The sequence below is a fragment of the Periplaneta americana genome, chromosome 14 (genome assembly GCF_040183065.1).
Source record: "Periplaneta americana isolate PAMFEO1 chromosome 14, P.americana_PAMFEO1_priV1, whole genome shotgun sequence".
In the NCBI taxonomy this organism is placed as follows: Eukaryota; Metazoa; Arthropoda; class Insecta; order Blattodea; family Blattidae; genus Periplaneta; species Periplaneta americana.
This window is the reverse complement of record NC_091130.1, coordinates 94616000-94638321: the sequence shown is the minus strand read 5'-3', so window position 1 is coordinate 94638321 and position 22322 is coordinate 94616000. Positions and strand designations below refer to the sequence as shown.

At 34.3% G+C, this 22322-nt stretch overlaps 1 protein-coding gene across 1 annotated transcript in view; it reads left to right on the top strand.

Moving 5' to 3' along the window:
- The first annotated feature begins 7124 nt into the window (after positions 1-7124).
- The window catches only part of Phax (phosphorylated adaptor for RNA export), an 84060-nt gene continuing 68862 nt past the window's right edge, over positions 7125-22322 (top strand). The window contains exon 1 of the mRNA XM_069845773.1: positions 7125-7352. Coding sequence (XP_069701874.1) covers positions 7311-7352 — 42 coding nt within the window. The 5' untranslated portion in view covers positions 7125-7310. The remainder of the gene's footprint in view (positions 7353-22322) is intronic.

Genomic DNA, 22322 nt, shown 5'->3' with positions numbered 1-22322 from the left:
GAAAATGTTGAGCACTTTAACAGTAACTTGTAAATTGTTCCATCACGTTGTCTATAGTGTTCATTTAATGTAGCACTTTTAGAATGAACGTGGTTCACATACATAAGAAGAAATGACGATGGAATGAGTCGAAGACATACAGTTTTCTTTAATTTTTAGCAAATGATGAAGTTGAATATATACTGTTACTTCATATCCTAACATAAGTAGAGTTGCCACTATAGATGTAACACCTCCTTAACACCTGAAATGAATATAAAATAAATTAATGTATTGGTAATGATACAAGAATAAAAAGAAATTAGGCTAGACATAACCTCACAAAATTACAAACACATGCTAAAAAAAAAAACTTTATGTATCCGTATATAATAAAACTAGATATTCTAAGATATAATTTGATTCACACGATAACCACCTCAGCCTATTTCGCAGCAGCCATTAGTAGTTACCAGTATGAGGTGCATTACCTAATCTCATACTAACCTTGTTAAGTTCTCTAACCTAATTCACTGAAAATTACGTAACAATACACAGGTCTAAAATACAGACAAATACAAATTAATTACCTAATAAGTACAGCATGAAGATAATTCATTACTTTTGTCGGTATTTTCTAAAAGAGAAAGGGAAAACAGTAACAACATTATCTTCAATGTTTACATCACGTCGTTCACATTTTCATTAGGCCTATATCAGTAATGCTTGGTAAGTGAAACAATGCATGAAATTATTTTACATTTCGGGTCACATCATTCGAGAGTCGGAAAATGCAATTCGCCACTTTTAACATAGCATTGCTTGTTATATGAGACAACTTTGACATTTACCTTAACTTATAAATATACGACCTGTTGGTACCAAAGACGTTATAATAATATACTAGACTCACACAGAGCGCTGGTGTGCTGTCCAAAATTGAAACCAGTCTGCGCATGTTTACGCCGCCATGCTACTGGTAGAAATAGAGCGGTAAACACGATTGTCATACTTGTCCTTTGTTTTGTCTCGGGTGTTTTTAGTGAACAGTGTGAAAGTAATGGCAATAGAATTTTGAAAGATGATATATTATCGCCGCGGACTCATGCTTAACATGTCGGCATCATACAATAACGTGCGGTGTGCTTTTAAAACATAATTTTGCCGCCCGATTGTTGCTCTGTAGGTTTCACTCTAAGCGTCACGTTGTCACGTCTACTTCCACGATAAGAATAAGCACTAGTTTGTTATGTTGGCTTTCTTAACTCTTAATAATAACTCTTTAATAATAATTTTTAATCACATACCTTAATGTTCGTCCTCAGTACAAGACATTGCAACCTCGGTTTTAGTCCACGTGGATTAGACAAGTAAGTGTCATTTAATAATGGAAGAAATTGAAAACAATAATACAATTAAATTTGAAAGACCTGCCGAATGTTAGTGCATGAGGCCGCTCAAAGACCTGCCGAATGTTAACCATGAGAGCGTGGCGATAATACCATCCCTGTTTAATTTTCAAAGCCATTTGCAAAAGGTACGATATAATATTATCTCTGTTGTTACAATATTAATATAATTAAAATCAATCAGTAGTTTACGACAATAAAGAATACTTATCAGACTGTAGAGAAATCACACTGTGTGAAGTATTTAGACTTACACATCATATGTTAAAACATTAGTGGAAAGATAAATTTTTGTTTTTATTATGTAAATGAATTTATCTGCAAGATTATAAACTTTCATTCAAGATCCATATATGGATAAATAAATATACAGATAATAAATAAATAAGTAAATAGCTATAATAGCTAAGCCTTCTTTGTGAACTTATGATTCAGAGTTCACCTATAAATAACTCTTTTACATTTTGCCCCGGTTTCCTCGTTTCGCGCAGCCGAGACTGTAGGGGCTTGGTTGGTACAGAGTTCTTCACATAGCAAAACACAGACAATTTTCGAATATAATTTAGCTGAACAAACTTCAAATAACACTGTAATATGCTTGGCATATTTGTAATATTCGTACTCAATGAGTAATACACAATTAATCGAACTATTTTCACGATTCACAATGCTTTGTAATGGTACTATCACTGCCATCGTGATCTAGACCAGGCCGTAATGCAGGTTGTGTGACGTCACTCGATGAGTCGGGCTTTTCTATTTGCCTATACGGAGCTGAGTGAAATATATTACTTTATAGCGTGTCGGCGCTCAATTTTATTTAGTGTAATGTGTGTATAAGACTCCTTCACACTTCTTATTGCATAATATGTTGCAGAAATAATTACAAAACTGTGTTATTTTAATGTGAACGGAGTTTTACATGTTAACATAACCTAGTTGCTTCAACATTTTAAGTTTGGAATGGAAGCTATTTTTAGATTTAATAAAGAAGAATTATTTATATTCTGATTTTAATTTAGCACATCTACCTTCCTTACTTGTAGGTACAAAGTTTACCACAGTCCCTCCTATGAAATTAGTGTATGTACAGTTGTGTGTTAATCTGGTAGGTTAGATAAATACAATTCATTACAACCCAGTATAGTAGGGAACAAATAAATAATAAAATTAAATTTTTATTCAATGTAATATGTGCATAAGTTCCATTTATGTGTTGCGTAATGTGGCAGGAATAATAAATAAAACTGTGTTATTTTTATGTGAAGAGAATTTACCATGTTAACATAACATATCTGCGTCAACATTTTAGGCTTAAGTTGAGAACGAAAACTGTTTTGAGATTTACTAAAGAAGAATATAGTTTTAGGATAAACTTCAGAACACGGTTACCGTCCTTACTTATAGGTAGAAAATTCACCAGTCCCCCCTATGAAATGTACATACGTTATATTACTTAGTAGCGCTGAGGTATAGTTCCGGTAATTTCTGAAATGAAAACAGTTGAATTTATTTTTTGTGGAGATGCATTTGATCCTATAAGCAAGGCATATTAAAATCCTGAACGAACCGAACTAATTTGTATATGCAAGATGTATGAATACGAAGGGAACTACCTCAGCGCTAGTTTAGCCCTAGTAACATATTAAACTAATCAGACTTCAGACTGGAGTACCGTCTGAAACGAATAAATACAATTGAAGTGTAGACAAATTGCATTTATAAGTTATACGTAGCGTTATGCTTAATTATAATGCATAATTGCTAATATGGAAATAAGGCAAGTACTGAGAGAATAAACATAACCTATAACTTCAACACATTAAAATATGCGTGCGATGCAACTGAAAATTGTTGAAACGTGCATAAATGAATGTGCAAGAATTTCGTAATGAAGCATGAATGCTTTATTTCAACTAATTACAATTCTAGATACTGTAACAGTAATGAAAATTATAGGGTATAATTTTTCATAATATACTATATGTATCTCGTTTTTAGTTCAAATTGTGTATATTATCAAACGTCGTATTATTTACTCGTATAATGTAGGTTATTCACAAAATAAAAAGGGCGCAATAATTTAAATTTAATAAGACAAATACGGTAAACTAACAATAATGGATTAGACAAGAGTAACATCGGTAACGCTGCACTTAGGCCTAATCACAACTTACTTTACATGCCAGTCAATGTTTCACTTTCACGTATATATTATTACACATATTTAGCCTACTGTTTATAAGACCAAAATTTCACTTAACCACATAAGGGCGCAATATTTAATCGAAATAAAGGCAGGTATTACACATATGAACTTTGCCTGCAACAACGTAATTTTCACACCAAAAATAATATTATACCTTACATTGCAAGTAAATTGTGTCTCAAGTGTCTCACAATCACTGTTTAAAATTTTACTGACGCAATTACACTGCATTTCAGAGAAATATATGTTAATCTTCATGCACTGCAACTAATTCATATGGTTGAAAGACCGCCTTTCGCGATCAGCTGTTAAGCGAGTCACGTGGTCTGCCTTACGGCCTGTATTAGATCACGATGGCAGTGGTACTATTTATCATTTCATAGGGCAGAGAGGCGAACCTAGCGGCAGAAATTGTCATGACCGTTGCTTACGAGATTATACAAGCTGGCGCATAGCACGATCGAGAGTAGGTCTCTGTGAGTCATGACAATTTCTGCCGCTAGGTTCGCCTCCCTGCCCTATGAAATGATGAATAGTACCATTACAAAGCATTGTGCATCGTGGAAATAGTTCGATTAATTGTGCATTACTCATTGAGTACGAATATTACAAATATGCCAAGCATATTACAGTGTTATTTGAAGTTTGTTCAGCTAAGTTATATTCGAAAATTGTCTGTGTTTTGCTATGTGAAGAACTCTGTATCAACAGGTCGTATCTTTATAGGTTAAGGTAAATGTCAAAGTTCTCTCATTTAACAAGCAATGCTATGTTAAAAGTGGCGAATTGCATTTTCCGACTCTCGAATGATGTGACCCGAAATGTAAAATAATTTCATGCATTGTTTCACTTACAAAGCATTACTGATCTAGGCCTAATGAAAATGTGAACGACGTGATGTAAACATTGAAGATAATGTTGTTACTGTTTTCCCTTTCTCTTTTAGAAAATACCGACAAAAGTAATGAATTATCTTCATGCTGTACTTATTAGGTAATTAATTTGTATTTGTCTGTATTTTAGACCTGTGTATTGTTACGTAATTTTCAGTGAATTAGGTTAGAGAACTTAACAAGGTTAGTATGAGATTAGGTAATGCACCTCATACTGGTAACTACTAATGGCTGCTGCGAAATAGGCTGAGGTGGTTATCGTGTGAATCAAATTATATCTTAGAATATCTAGTTTTATTATATACGGATACATAAAGTTTTTTTTTTTAGCATGTGTTTGTAATTTTGTGAGGTTATGTCTAGCCTAATTTCTTTTTATTCTTGTATCATTACCAATACATTAATTTATTTATATTCATTTCAGGTGTTACGGAGGTGTTACATCTATGGTGGCAACTCTACTTATGTTAGGATATGAAGTAACAGTATATATTCAACTTCATCATTTGCTAAAAATTAAAGAAAACTGTATGTCTTCGACTCATTCCATCGTCATTTCTTCTTATGTATGTGAACCACGTTCATTCTAAAAGTGCTACATTAAATGAACACTATAGACAACGTGATGGAACAATTTACAAGTTACTGTTAAAGTGCTCAACATTTTCAAGTGGTGCTGTATCCATTGTTTCAAAATGTACATACATATTTCTACATTTCTATAAGAGGTGTCATAAATTATTTCAGCATATTTGTAAATTCTTCAAAATTAATTCTTCTAATTAATACCATAAAGTAATGAAATAATATATGCCTAGCCTAGGCCTATATGTGATTTTATACTACCGGTATTGATGTTGATCTCGGTAAATTAATCCAATTTCACAGTGTTGTCTTTTGTATTGTGGTTCATAACAATTATAACAGTATGTACGTGGAAATGTTTTTAAAATAATAAATTCTAGCTCATGATTTTAAGTGGTAGTTTCAATGGGAGGTTATATTGGAAAGATGATCACAAATGGATAATTTACTGCAAGATACAAGAACTGAATATAAGTGAGTGTTCCGTTGAAAGTGAAAGTGAAAATTTCGTTTTACAAGAGCTAAGTAGGCGTAATATTTATTTTAGAAATTATTTGAAAGCTACAGATTATGAAGAATAGACCTGTAACCATAGAAATCAACTGCGAATGGTGAGTGGCCAGGTTTCATTAATAATTGAAAGGAAGTAAAAATTATTTTCTTCTTATCATCCTGTTTTCAATATTTAAATTTAAGCACCTTTCTCTTCCTTGTTATTTCGCGAGAGATTACTTCATACTATCACGTAAGCTAATTTTTTTCTGTACAGATAATAAAAATTACATACATAAGTAGGCTACTTGAATACTGACGATACAAACTTCATATACATACCTCATCAGGTATATTCAAGAAGACATCTAATGTACTGTAACCAGCACATGATTAAAATACTGATCAGATGTCCAACAGTTTCTTACTGCACTCTTCACTTCAAAAGTTTGGCACATAGTTAATGAAAATCTTGATCAGGAAATCATTCATAAAAAAGTTAAATGTACACGTTTAAAACTTTCCTATAACATAGGGCATCCTCATTGTTACTTTTAAATTTTAGGAATGTACGCTTATAACTGTATCACAATCTGAAATAATCATAATATTTATAACACGAGGGTCCTTGTAGATAGTCAGTTCCAGTGTTCTATATGTAATTAAGAAATGGCCCAGTTTATTGCACTTTCAGCACTTTTCTATTTAGGGGCTTCTGATTAAGTTTCCTAATCACTTCGTATTTACTGGAAATATCTTTGGCAATATTGTCCAGTAGTGGCTTCACAAGTTTTCCCAAAAGAAAGAGAGACATTTCCTCATCTTTACATGTTTCGCACTTCAGTTCTTGCGAAAATATTGGCTTCAGAAAAGAATACTACAGCGTTTACTATTACTATGCTCAATAGATTAAACAGCAGGCCTATAGAAATGTTTTCACCACTGCAAGAAAAAATCGCGTAATAATTATACTTCTCAATTATTGTGACGTTCGTATTTTTTTTAAAAGAGAGGGAAAAGTTACGCCTTCTTGCAAATGCTTGATTATGAATTCAAGGAAATTAAAGATAATGCAGTACCTTAATTAGTTGCAATATCTTATTTAATAACAATATTAATAATATTAGGTGAAAAGGGTAGGCTATAGTGCGTATATGTAAGATGTCAAGTTAATTTATTTCCGGAAATGTTTGGTGTATGAACTGAAGTACAGAGCAGACAGTCCCTCAGTTTATATGTAATATGTTTTAATATCAAGAATGACAGCCTTTTATTGTAATATAATTGAGGAGTAGAAGTTTGCAAATTACGTCTATTGTCCATAAAATATTGTACGAAGCATTTAATAAGCAATGGTGAGTCCTTTAAATGCCCCAAATGTCAATGTCTTTTAAGTGTTCTGCTATGAATATATAGGGCAGAACAGCGCTCCGAGCGGCGGAATTGGCATTACGAGGGAACCACTTCAGGCTCGTTTTTCAAGCTCTATGCGCCAGCTTGTATAATCTCGTAAGCAATGGTCATGATTCACAGAGACCTACTCTCGATCGCGCTATGCGCCAGCTTGTGTAATCTCGTAAGCAACGGTGGTAATATATCGTCTTTGCTGTAGTATTGCGTAAGCACAAGCAGTGATTGGAAGAGAAGCTTAGCGGAGGAACGTTGTTGATCTTGTCTCGGGTTATATAGTAGTCTTCTGGTGAAAATTAGATTGGATATACTGCAGCTACGAAAACTTGGAAGATGTCGAATATGGACGAAGAAGGTGTGGCAGAGGAGGAAGAGGTAAATAAGATTATAAATGCATACCTACAAAAATGGTAGTATTTTTAGTTCGTTTTTCTAAGCCGTTTTGCCAGTTTTTTTAAAAGTAATTGCATTTCGAATGTGTCAATATTAATTACATTATATAGTAACAGTATTACAAATGATATGAAAGTGGTTAACTATAATAGAAGGACGTGTTACATTTAGTCATCGCGAAATATTTACTTCAAATTGTTTTATTTTGTGCAGTTTTTACAGGTAAGTTACAAGACACATGAAAATTTCAATTATTCTTAAGTATCTTTTGTACCTATTATGCGTAATAGTTTAGGATAATTCTGTATTTGAGCAAATCCGCGAAAATTACTCGTCTATGGCTGACGAGGCTAAAATAAAAAATTGCGCATGCGTGGATTTCTCATGCACTGCCAGCGTCATTCTTAGCTGAATTTATTTTCGCGTGCACATTCCAGATCAAATCAAGAAATCTAGAATCTGTGACAGGTTAGGTTTGGTTAGTTTAGTCTTTTAGTAACTAAGTCCACGCATGCGCAGTTTTCATCTCACAGCCAACTTCATTCTGTCATGTCGTGAGACGCAGGTCTAAAATACAGATTTGCCATAGTTTCAGTTGTTGGGAGTGAAGTTATGGTGAACGTCTGTAATCAAATGAGAAGAAACTAGCCCCTAGGTAATTTTGGTGATTTTGGAAGTGAAAATTGTGGAATTTGTAAGTGATTTTTTTTTTAAATATTTTTGAGAACACGGATTCCTTTCTTTCCCTATTACTTCAAAATTACAACCTTGTGCACACAAAATAAATTATTGGCCCTGAAAAGTGCTTTTTCGTAAGCACGATGATGTGCATTTGACAAATGCAGACAAATCTGCTCTTTTTAGTGTCTTAAGTTGTAATTGTCAGTGAGTAATCCGTATACTGAAATTTTCCCTTCACCTAATTTGTCACAGATTTCTGCACCTCTCCGTTGGTCTCAACTTTCACAGCAACTTTCGACTCCCATTTTCAGTGTGAAGCTGACAATTAGAAGCCAAGGATTTAAATACATTTGTACCGTAACTTGGTAGCGCAATAGTACAGAAATACCCTAACATAAACAATTCCTGTATACACTAGCGTGAAACTTTCGTAATGTCACGCTATGTTATGTTGGCAATACCGAAGAAACAGCCGAAAACAATTGGTGTATTTGCAGAGTATGAAGGGAACTACCTCTGCGCTAGTTTAGCCCTGATATATTTTTTTTAAGAGCAGAATTGAGAGAAATAAGCGCTAATAACCCTTCTAAGTGTCTCTTCCTTAACAAAGTACAGTGAAACCTCTCATTTACGGACATCGAAGGGACGTAACAATCTGTCCGCATCTGGGAAGTGTCCTTTATTGGGAGGGAAGTTCCCCAATCTAACAGTAAATTTATAATATGCATTATGTATCCCTTCACGCTTTAAATGAAATGTAGGCTTATTACTTTAGTTTAATTCTAAATACAGTATAGGCCTACTACAGTAAATTCTTTGCAACTTTGAACTACTGTAGATAAGACCGAAAAAGAAAAATACAGTACAAAAAATTCTAGATCTACAGTTATGCAGTACTGTAATTTACAGTCTTCAGCTTAACCTTTACGTTTAGGTGCCATGTCTCTCGAAACAGAACAACTGATTGAAGTGAAGAGAATAATCCTACTAACCCTATCTTGTGTTGAATATCACGATCGCGGAAACCTTGGATCCATCAGACATTAAATTTTAATGACTTTGTTTATCCACCCGCTTCCAGCTAACAAGAGGTAGCCAGCTGAGCTAGTGGTAACCTACGAGACCCTTGTTGTCTTCTTTCATGTTAAGGAATTTCTGTACTAAATTTTCCATCTTTGTAACACGTTAGGTCTTGAAATCCAAGTTCTGTCCACAGTCAGGAGGTAAGGAAGCTTTAAGACTGTGAAACAGCTGTCTGTGTCTGTGTCTGAGAGTGTCCGTAAACGAGAGTTAAATTTATAATTATTTCTACATTATTTCAGTTGGGACATAAAAATCTGTCTGTATATGAGGAGTCCATATCTTGGGAGTGTGCATAAGGATAGGTTTAACTGTACGTACTGTGGAATGGCCTGTATTTGTTACTTATTATGTGCAAAATAATACTTATTAATGAAATTCATGGTAATTAAATGCATTGTTAAGTGCAGGTATATAGGTAAAAACTGAATAAACTACTTCATAACTTGTTTTCTAACTTAAAATTTCTTTATTTAACTTAATGTCATATATAAGTAAGGATTAAAGTTATCAGTTACATGCATTACTCTAACAAGAAAATATTCAAACCTAAGTAATTCATAAATCGAACTTCTGAGTATAAAGTTCGTGTGCAGTGGACAGACAGACTGACAGTAAGAAATGAAGCTGTGTTGGAAAGACTGGGTGAAGAAAGAATGTTGGTGAAACTGATCTGGAAGAAAAAAAGGAATTGGTTGGTCACTGGCTGAGAAGACACTGCATGCTGAAGGATGCACTGGAAGGAATGGTGAACGGGAGGAGAGTTCGGGGTAGAAGAAAATATCAGATTATAGACGACATATAGGCCCTATGGGTCATATGTGAAGATTAACCCCTTGGCTGCTGTGGACGTAGAATCTACGCATGCACGCTAGCTGTGATAGACGTAGTTTTTACGCAACTAGAGGTGTGCACAGATGATTATTATTTTATAAGAAAATGCTCCGTAAATGTATTTTATAAACATCCTTTGCGTGTGATTATAATATAAACTTACCTCTAAATGTTGTGTCGAATATGATAAATTTCGAAACAGAGGTGGAAACATAAGGGAACATCACCACATGCGGCATACATGATATGTACTTCTTTGCGGATTCCCTTGGACTTACAAACGAAACACCGACAGGCTGCATATTTCTTTTTTCTATGGAGGGGATTCGTGTGGGAAAATGTTTTTCTTTTAGACGGAGAATTGCCAGTTTTGATGACTTTTTCCCACCTGTATGGATGGGGCATTCAACGTAGTGCTTTTGATTTAGTACACGGGCAACAGCCAGTCGGAAGTCTAAGACATCTTTTTCCCTGGATTCAGGACTTTCCATATGACAAGGCAGTTGTATAGAGTATTATCCATCATGTGAAAAAACAATTTCTTGTACCATTTTATTGTTTTACGCATAGATGTATAGGCCTGTGTCACTTGGTCCACAAAGTTCATGCCCCCCCCCCCCCCCCATTCATATTGTATTCGTGCACTATACCAGGTTTGAACTGTGGGCTCTCTTTTCCTGTTCTATCATATTTACCCTGGCGTGGCAGTTTGATAGACTTGACACCTCCCTCTTATCACACCACACAAGTATGTTAGGGGAGGGAGTTGCTTTACCTCCATTTCTCCTCTCTTGAGGTCTTGGGTGCAAATGACCTTCGGTAAACTAACTCGATTTGTGTGTACAGTCCCACACGTATTAGTTCCCCTGTTGTACAGTTCTATGAATAATTTAGGTGAACTGTACCAGTTGTCTAAATATAAAGTTCTTCTCTGACCCAGCCGTAAGTCTGCAAGGTGCATTACTATTGAGCCAGAAAGTCCCAAATCTTTATTTACCTGTATTGTCTGTGTCTTTTCCTGTATATACAATACTATTGTACAGGTATCCAGTCCCACTTTCACACAAGTCAAATGTTTTATATCAAACCTAGACCATTTGGTCCAAATAAATTGCTTCCAGCCAAGTCAGCCTTTCCATAACGTAAGACTTTCATCCGCAGTAATTTTGTAACTAGGACGGTATGCGTCTTTGAATTTACTTATTACATGCTCAAAAACCGGTAGTATTTTGCACATTCTATTTCCCTCTGTGTCCTGGCTTGTGAAGTGGAGAAATTTAAAAATTGACCTGAATTTATTTTCAGACATACATTTTCCAAAAAAAGGCGTGGTAAGCATTTCAACAGTAATTAGACCAATACATTTCAATGTTAGGCTTGTGAATTACCCTCATAAGTATTATCAAGCGAAAGAAATGCAGTATGTCATCGCTTGTAATGCCTTTCCACGAATGCATTCTACTTTTTGGTAATAATTTATTCTTTGAGACAAGTTCCTCTTTCACCCTGTTATGATAGGGATTTGTGTCTGTTGCTATCAATTTGACCAACTCATCATTGAAAAAGTAAACAAATATGTCTACTCGTTGATTATCACTATTTAGCTCTGTCTGATTGAAGCCCACTATCAGAATTTGCGAAAGAGTGACGTACCATGTTACTGCAATTTCACTCTTTCCATAGTTCTTCCTCACCCCTCGACCCCATAGGCATCACGTCATCACTGTCACAGGATGCATTTATTGGTTCAATGTCTTCGTCACTGAAGTTATAACCGAAATCACTATCGGCATCTAAAACTTCATCTACATCTTTTGCTGTCAAATTTTCTGCGCGCACACATTTACGACTCTGCAGCTTAGAATTACTTGCACACGCAGCCATGATTATGGTCCTTATGACACAAGCAGACATTTGAGGAAGAGAAGCTAGAACTGATACATACCAAGACTGTAACAGGTCAGTGAAAAAATTCTTTGTCTAAGACTCTTTAAGTCCTGTCACAACACACTCATTGTGCCCCTCTCACTTTCTGGCTGTAAACATTCGCTCTTGACTATAGTACAGTTAAGGAGATATGAAAAGTTGATCACACTCATAAGCAAATGATTTTACATACATCAGAGGGTCTTTTAGAAAAGAATTGAAAAATATTTTGCAATATATACCCATTACTTTATCACACAGAATAGCTATGTTTAATTAATTTAAAGTGAAAAATGTCCTGTAATACATCACTTTTTATTCCATGAAAAAATATTGAAATTTGTAGGAGATACAAGCATTGTTCTATATCCTCCCCGTTTTTAAATCTCATCAGGGTTTAAATCCCTATTCGCCAACGTACTAGTGGCGCGAGAATTTAAATGACCATCAGTTAAGAGGAAGGCAGAAAATAGGAAAGATTGGCGAATGCTGGGTTTGCAGTGAAAGACCTGCCCTTGGGCAGAAAACTATGAATGAATGAATTGTTAAATCCATAAAGATGATTTCTCAAAATTGAAACAGACCCCTTAATAGCAATAATGGCAATCGAAGGAAGAGTGATGCAAACATTAGTAAGTTAAGAGTTATTTCCAGGAGAAAATAAAGCCTGCATAAATGGATGTAAACATGTTTATGAAGCTTGTCTTGCATTTACATGTAAATGGTTTGATTTCAGTACCGGTAGTGATATTGTTTTGTCAATGATGGCTGTTCTAACATTAGAGAATGCACCCCAGTTTGACAAGGTTTTATTTTAAGATTAGTAGATTCTCTTTGCTTAAAGGAAAATTAAATGTTGATGAATTCCATTCGGAAGTAACTGAAGTTGGAGATTTGTTTTCTGGGGAGGCAGAGGTAGCAGAAAGACTAAAAGAAAATGTTACAAGTATGGTAGTACGAGAAAAATGGGTTTATTTTGTAATTTAATTGGTCCACAAAAAAAAAAAACACTTTAAATTTTGTAAGTAAGTGTTTATTAAGCTTTTACAGAGAGATTATTTTCAATCATGGGTATTAAGTGGAGAAATGAAAGGAATAGGGTTTTTAGAATTGATCAAAAATAAACTTTATGTATATATTTTGATGAAAACTGTAATGAATTTTACAAAATGATTTGGTCATACAAAAAAATTGCTAAATATGGCATTGTCAAGTGAGAAATACATGAAAACTTGATATCGATAAAAAGGTGTTCCTTATTTCATACCTATAAATTTGGCAACCCTATCAGGGACGTTCATAGGAAGATGTAAATTTCAGTATATCGTCGCTGCACCTCAAAAATCTGCTATGTGCATTTAAACACATTTTTTTGGGGGAAAGAAAAAATATCACTTAATTCTTTGATTGAAAAATACTTTCGGTATAATTTCATAATTTTTCAACTCTGATATTTTATATTATGTATTAGTGCTTGAAGTCCCAAATATCGTAGATTTTCTGTATTTTACTGCACATAGTAGATTTAGTTGCACCTTTTCTTACTCATAAACTAGCAGTATTTTGCTGTGCATATTGCTACCGAAATGCGTCATACTCATACTCACTGTAATTAGTGATTGATGTGTTAGAGGACGTTATCTTCCATACACCTATATGGAACTTTTTATGCAAAACACAAACTTAAAGAGTCCCATAGACTGTCTGTCTTAGTGTCAGTTTTGCTGTGTAGCTCTAAAGTTTTGGCTGTTCTGAACTGACACATGCGAGGTGCAAGGCCTGCCTCGCACAAATCCGGACTGTGCGATGGAAACCAGTCACTGTCTATCATGTAGTCCAGATTTGTGTGAGGCGGACCTCATACCTTGCGTTGGTTCAGTAAAATTAAGGTTTTAGATGTGAGGTAAGACAGAGTGTGTGTGTGTGTGTGTGAGAATTTTCATCCCTGTACCATCTTAGGCTTGGCATGAAGTGAATCTGTCGGCGACTGATTTTTCTGTGTGTATACATGCATGATTACGAGCAAGTTGGAGTGTGTGTAGGGTCTTCAGTTCAAGCATTAGTTTTAACTAATCATTTCCACTTCGCACTTTATGTCTAGGACATTGTATCAGACTTGAGAATCGTAAATATACATTTTGAAGCGAATTCATCCAGCTTTATCATGATAATCCATGCTTGTGGAAGATAAAAAGTAGAGAGTACTCAGATAAAAATAAAAAAAAATGTTACTTATGAACAGTTATGAGCTAAGTTGTTGGAAATAGATTCCGAAACACCAAAGAAAACAGTTGTAAAAATAAATTTGCTATAAAGTTGTTTTGAGAGAGAATTGAAAAAAGTCTAGGATTATCAGAAGTCTGACAATGGAATAGATGGTAGGCCTAATTGTACTCCAAGTGTATGGTACTATGCCCTCTGCTGTGGCTGAATGGTCAGACCTTCAGATTGTCATAGTGACACTTGTGGTGGACAAGGTCACAGTTAGGGTTTTTTCCAGGGTTCTCCTGTTTCTCCCCAAATTCGGCATTTAGATTGTTCCGTCGCCATTTTTCCATTTTCTTATCATTCTGTAGCATTCCCTGAATGCCGGCTGGCGACGCATGAGGGTGTTGGCCTAGGGACGAGTGGGGTTGCCTGCTCGAAACCTGGACACACAGAGAACTTAGGATGGTCAGCTGATGTGGTTGGGAATGTATCCGAGGGTCAGTGCAATAGATCTTAGCAGGTCGCAGTGCTTGCTGGGAAATAGTGCTCTCCTCTGTTAAATTCAATTCATATGGTACTACGATGGTTTTTATTTTTAATGAATAAGCAATTCCTAGACAGAGTGTCAGCAGTATGGATTCCCTCCAAAAAAGGCATAACGAACTAATAGTAATACTAGGCCTATGTTTATAGTCCGTTAAACGAGAGTATTGAATGAGAGTAAACATAGATATGCTTAAGAGGGCATACACCTTCGGAAGCTGAAAAAATTATTTTTTTTTCTTTTTGTTGAATGGACTTTCTGTAATATGGAAAAAAATACTTTTCTAGTTAGCCTATGATCTAAAACGTGAAACAGTGTCAGTTGACTTGATCACTGAAATATGGAGAGAACTTATCATCTTCGGTAAATTTGTCGCTCATTTCCTGTAACTAACTTACATTTTCCAAAATGTTTTCTTCATTACTTTCAATTTTTTTTATTGGGTAAATTAATGAAACTTTGCACTTTCCAACAATGTGGCCTCCGCGATCTCCAGATTTCAATCCGGCCGCCTTTTAGTTGTGGAGTGACCTTAAAGAACAAGTTTTCCTGACACATCTAACAACCCTACTGCAACTAAAAGATGCCATCTCGCAAGAAATTGCCAATATTCCAAGACACTATCTGCAAAATGCTGTGTATGGTGTTACAGACAGAATGCTGTACATTGAACAAGAGAATGGCGGACATCTTCCCAATGTTTTGAAATCCCGTTGTTTGCCGAACACTGTGATGGTTTTGTTTTCTCCCTATTTCAAATATTATAATATTTACAGCGGTTTAATGTTTGAACTGACTTTTGATATATCCTATATTATGTAACAAGTTACCCACATTAAGACATTGTTTCTTTTGCATATAAGTAATATGAAAAGGATCTTTCTTATTTTCCTTTCTTATAATGTTCATTCGAATTTTGGGAGAGTAGACGTCTTGAAATTTCTTTTTATATTTTTCAATAAGTCCAAAGTCGCTATCTGAAGGCAGATGTGTGTGTCCAGATGTGGTGAGAAAATGCTCTATGCTATTTAGCCACTTTTCTTTGATTAACTGATAACAAAGGGCTGCAATTGTTCAGTTTTTATTTTGTCCATGACATTATCCTTGAATGCTGTAAGCTTTTCTACTCAAGGTTTTGTTTAAAAATTGAGAAAATTCAGATTAAAAAATGTAAAAAAAAATTATATCACATAAATCACATTATTTTCATTTAGTTAAATTGATTTTTCACAGTTTATTTTCCTTCTTATAAGAATTGAAAATTTTTTGTACAAGAATGTGGCAAGCCACAAATTAATATTAATAGTAGGTTTACCTCATTAGATGAAGATTATTCTGGTTCTGATGGAATAAAGTCTTTGTCCGTATCACTGTCATTAAATTGTGAACTTCCACTTTCACTATTAACACCGAATTATTATCAAAAAGTTTTCCTCCAAATAGCAGTCTTTGTCTACTGGGTTCCGCCATCTTGTTGTGGCTTGTTATGTTCTTTCATAAAAAAACTGGCAAATAATCTATTGGGCAATAGAAGAACTTATTTTTATTTTATTTTAGTAGGTTATTTTACGATGCTTTATCAACAGCTTAGGTTATTTTGTGTCTGAATGAGATTAAGGTGATAATGCCGGTGAAATGAGTCCGGAGTCCAACACCGAAAATTACCCAGCATTTGCTCATATTGGGTTGAGGGAAAACCCCGGAAAAAACCTCAACCAGGTAACTTGCCCCGACCGGGAATCGAATCCGGGCCACCTGGTTTCGCAGCTAGACGCGCTAACCGTTACTCCACAAGTGTGAACAAGAACTTATTGACTGGTGGTATCATCTGTTGAGGAATCATGACACTGTTTTCACAGATTGTATGGGAAATTTCCATCTACAATTAAATGTAAATATCTCATTTTAAGCAAAAGTGTGGCTTGTCTTGTTATTGCCCCAAATCCTTCAATTCATCAATTGAGCTATACAGTATTCAATTTAAAAGCATATACAATTCATGAGCCAAATTAAACAAACATATACAATACATAGTAAACAAATTAATTCAATTTACAAGCATATTTTCGTTAAGCTATGCAAAATTGTACAATTCATATCAAAGTTGAAGGTTGATCAACATTGCCTATATTTTCCCTGTTTCTTGCATGTTTACACAGCTACAAAATCAAGATCAGAATCCATAATAGCACGTCCCAATTCTGGAAACTTGTGTTGTATTGTTTCTATCTTTCCTCTTTATATAATATACTGCCAAAGACATAAATCTGAAAATTCTTATTTTGTCCAGCAGCCGAAAAAACCTGCCTGTTGCACTAGTTTCACTTATAACATGTATTCCAAAATTGTATAACCATATTTACCTCAATTAGAAAACTATTCTTGTAGAAAGTTTGGGAGGAGGTAGAGTTTTCTGAAAATCGAAAGTCATATATAATGTCTTATCTTCATTTGTAGCTCTATCTCTATCCATTTTCTGAGCCTCAAAAGGAGCTTTGCTTTGATTGCTATCACCTGTACCACAGGTTTTACATGATGTATCAGTACTCTATGTGGAAAGCCAAAAGCTTAATTGTAGCATTAAAAATATTTCTATACATGATAAGAGATACAGATTTTATGGGTTTATTTATACATTCACTCTTAAACAAATTATACATTTTACTTACAGATAATGTAGGAGTTAGATATCTGCAATGGGAGATTTTGTTTCTGGAATAGTTAGACATTTCACTTGGAAAAGATTTTATATGCTCATGAACAAGCTTATCATCCTTTTTTTGTTATTGCATTTGGCCTAGTGTTATTATCAGCTTGAGGTGTAGAAACCTTTTCGGATTTTTGGTCTCTTATTAGATCTAATGTTTTCCTTCCTATGTCCTACATAAAGAAGACTGTATCTTTACACATTTGCCTACAGTTGCCATAACTGTAAGAAAATATCTACATGGCTTCTGACGATGTTTCTGAGAAATACTGATTTGTTTAACCTCAATTGGTTCCATGATTGCAAATAAAAGCATATTTTTTCGGTTAACACCTAATTAAATTATTCGTAAAAAATAGTTTGTCTTTCTTCGTCTGTGAATCTCATGTCACAGTTCACATGACTTTTATCTTTACAGGGAAGCTTACCTACACTGGAGATCTTAGTGCCTATCTCTACACCTTTCTTATTTATGTAAGACTTCTCTGCTTCTCTACTTCTCTTAGATATATTCCTCTTCCATAATGTCTAATGTCTCTTCCTCGACGTTTCCTTTTCACTGCTTTCACTCTCATCTTCGACCCCTGTTTCTGTACTTGTTTTGCAGAACAAAAATCTTGCTCTTTTGCCCTACTGAAAAAAAATATTATCATGAGGCATCTAGTTATAATAACGATACAAATATGTAATCTAATTATTCAGAATGCATGATATTAAGTTCAAAAAAATTATATTTTGAAGAAAGCTTTACTTGTTGTTGAAATATTATCAGTAACATGTTGTACATTCCTCTGTGTCTTATCAACCAATTTCTTTTTTTTTACAAAAGAGTGATTTTATTGCTAATATCAATTACTGAGTCATCTTCTGAATCAGAATTCACTGAAACATACGAACTAGTCATAAATTTAGGATTATTGAAAATTAGGCCTAAATAATTAAGTAAAAATCACAAAAGAAATAATACAAAAATAATGGATGAGGAATAGAATGTATTCGTTATCTGGACTTGGTTTATTATTCTGAGCCAGAATCTTCAAACATTTCATCTACATTGCCACCATTAAATGTATTGTGATAATACCCTTCAACAGGTTAAACTCTTGGGTGTTGTTGTTGACTCTAAGTTGACATGGGAAGGTCACATTAATGACCGGTGTATTAGATTGTCAAGAGTAATCTATTTGTTAAGGAGACTTATGTACCTTATATCTAAAGAATTTCTTAAAACCTCATATTTTGCTTTTTTTAATAGTATTATTACTTATGGTATTCATTTGTGGGGAAATTGTCAGAAAATTGATCAAGTACTTCTTTTGCAAGAAAAAGGCAATACACATTTCGATTGATTCTGATTTTGATGCTCACTGCAGATCTTTGTTTATTTCTGAAAGAATTTTAACTGTTGTGAATTTGTATATTTTCCATTGTTTGATTAAAATTAGGTCAAATTTAAACAGTTATTATCCACATAGCAAGATTCATCATTATCGTACAAGACATAATTACCACCTTGTGACTCCTAGGGTTAGATTAGCCAAGTCTAAACAATGGTTTACATCAATTGCATTGTCTATGTTTAACAAACTTGCGTATAGTGCACATATTATTAATTTTAATAGATTTAGGTGTGTTATTCGTGACTGGCTAATCAGAAACCCTTTTTATGGTATAAATGATTTTATGGAAACTAGTGTTGATATAGTATTTTAGTTTGTTTGTTTATCTTGTTTTTATTTTGACTTTGTCTATGTATCTGGCATACCACGACTTTTTTTATCAATAAATCAATTACAATGAGCATTAATATTGTAATCCTCTTTTGAAGTGTATTATCAAAAATATCTGTATTAATAATATTTAGCACTAACTTTATCAGCTTCCATCCTCTCTCCATGCTGTTGAGAGAGAGAGAGAGAGGGAGAGGGGGAGGGATATATATATATATATATATATATATATATATATATATATATATATATAAAACTTACTGGCTTTTAAGGAACCCGAAGGTTCATTGCCGCCCTCACATAAGCCCGCCATTGGTCCCTATCCTGAGCAAGATTAATCCAGTCTCAATCATCATATCCCACCTCCCTCAAATCCATCTATGTCTCGGCCTTCCCAAAGGTCTTATTCCCTCCGGCCTCCCAACTAACACTCTATATGCATTTCTGGATTCGCCCATGCGTGCTACATGCCCTGCCCATCTCAAACGTCTGGATTTAATGGTCCTAATTATGTCAGGTGAAGAATACAATGCAAGGAAGCATTAAAAAATATTCAAAATTGTACAAAATATCAGAGAAACAAATTTTCCCTGTACTATGAATGGAGAAACCTTCAGTGTGGCGTGCTGAATGCTTTAAACTAACTGAGTTATGCCAGGATCTGATCCTCAGCGCCAGCCAAATTCTCCTCCTTCGTATTGTCATTGGCCTTATTACCTGCATTTTGGACATACATGTCATAAATACAGGAGTGCAAATTATGGCCATTTTCAACAACAGTTTTAGATCATTATCACACATATAGAAGGAGAAGAGTTTGGCTTGCATTGCGGATTGGATTCCAGCATAGCTCAGTTGGTTAAGAGCACTCAGCATGCCACACTGAGGGTCCTGGGTTCGATTTCCAGTGCCAGAACGAATTTTTCTTCATTAATAGTATTTATGTGATAACTACACAAAGTCATGGAATACACAATATGGCTAGGTTCTCAGATGAGAATACAATTTTCCCTGCACAAATTGCATCCCCAATTAACTGAAGATTTGTATAGTATATTTTTACAAAATTGGACTCTTAAATTTAGACTATAATTGATATTTTTGCATATTTACAAATAATTAGCAAAACTGAATATTTTTATTATTTATTTTTACAAAATTCGAATCTTCAATTTGGACTACAGTTGACATTTTGGATATTTACAAATTAATAGCAAAATTTATTATATATTTTACAAAATCTGATTTTTCAATTTAGACTGGAGTACACATTTTTGAATATTTACAAATTATTAGCAAAATTGAAGACTTTTACTATATATTTTTACAGAATTTGACTCTTCAATATATACTACACTTGACATTTTTGCAAATTTCTATCTACTGTAATATAGAAATATGCAAAATTGTCAACTGTAGTCTAAATTAGAAAGTCAAATTTTGTAAACAGAATTGTCATAAAAATGGTCAATTTTGTTCCTAATTTCTCCATGTCTGTACTATTGTTCTTCACAAATGACATAATGATGTCAACTCACATTTTAAATTTTTATTAATTTGTTTGCTTTATGTGTATCATAAAAATGGAGGTATATATAGTTAACAATATTTTTTTTCGTAATTCATGTTATAACAGAGGTTAAAAAAAATAAATGTCTTGAATTTTTTGTGCACGTGTATTTTCTTTTTCCTTTTGATAACGGAATACTGTACATGAAGTTTCATTTAGAAATAATTATATTTACTAAGTACTTCCTCAAACATTGAGAGTTTTACATAAAATTAAAAAAAAATGTTGTATACACATATAAAAATATTTTCTTTCATTCATTCATTCATTCATTCATTCCTAGTTTCCTGCCCAAGGGCAGGTCTTTCACTGCAAACCCAGCATTCTCCAATCTTTTCTCTTAGTCTCTGTATATCATATATTCATGTACTTATTTAATAAGCATTCCTGTTCTCATGAACTTTCTAGGTAATGTTATTCTAATTATTGTTCAAGATTAATTGGCATTAGAAAATTTTTTCTTGTGGCATTCCATAATCTGATACTTAATTTGTCAGGAACAAGTTAAAATTGGTACCAAGAGCAGTGGCACACTCAGTTGAATCATTTACCACTTTCAAAGATTAGGCTATGTTCTTAGCTCTAAAATAGTGACTGTTGCAGCCAGGTCTCAGCATTCTATGACAGGAAATCTGTGTTCATATTAAGTACCTGAAAGAAACAATTGAGACATTGGCCCTATGACGTAGTGCAGTGCTTTATGGAAAATATCTTCATTACAAGACTATTTAATAGAACGGCCACCACCAGCTGGATTAGCTTTTGATTCTAACAGGTGTGCCACTGTTGAAGTTTCACTTCCATAGAAACTGAATCTCAGAACAAGACAATTGGGCAAGTTCTTGACATAAATACCATAAATGACGTCACATGTCAGTGAGAGCAACTTGTGGAAACAGTCCCTTTTATTGTGTTGTATTTATTCAGGCTCTGAACTACATTGAGTCATTTCCAGAAGCATCTTCTGGAGGTCCAACATGTAGTCCATGGCATAATGTAGTATTACAAACAGCGCAAATCCTGCCAAGCATTACTCTCGTACTTGGTCATCTGAAATTAATCTTGGAAAAGTTTCACTGTATATTCAAGATGAGCAGCTTACACATCCAACGTGTATGTGGAAATGCACTTGACATGTGGAAATAGACTCCTGTGGGCAGTGTTTCACCAAGAAATATTGAACTTAATTCCTATTTCTGATAATCTTCCTTTGAATGGTGCACAGTTTGCATAGCCGATGTATTTAAGCAGAATCAAACTGCATTACTTCCTAGATCTTTCAGGTTAGTCGCTTGTCACTACAAGCTTTGAAAACACTTCGTTCAATATATGGCCAGTATTCTTGAAAATGCCGAAACAGGTGAACACTTGGACCAGATGTTGTGCCAAACAGTACCTTTAAAATATTCCTGCACACCACTTCAATACATGATGCCTACTGGACAACCATAACACATTTTCGTCTAATTGCTGTTCCATCAATACACACTTTCCCTTTAAACAGCCTGTGTTGGCTACTGTTGTGTCAAAATACATACCAACAATTTTCTCGAACAAATTTCAATCATGCAGCAGACTTTCTGATGCTGCCTTTGCCACTAAGTGCCCATTTCCCTTTTTAATCTTTGGAATTGCAAGAATTTTCTCCACCTTGAAACCAAGTAACTAGCAT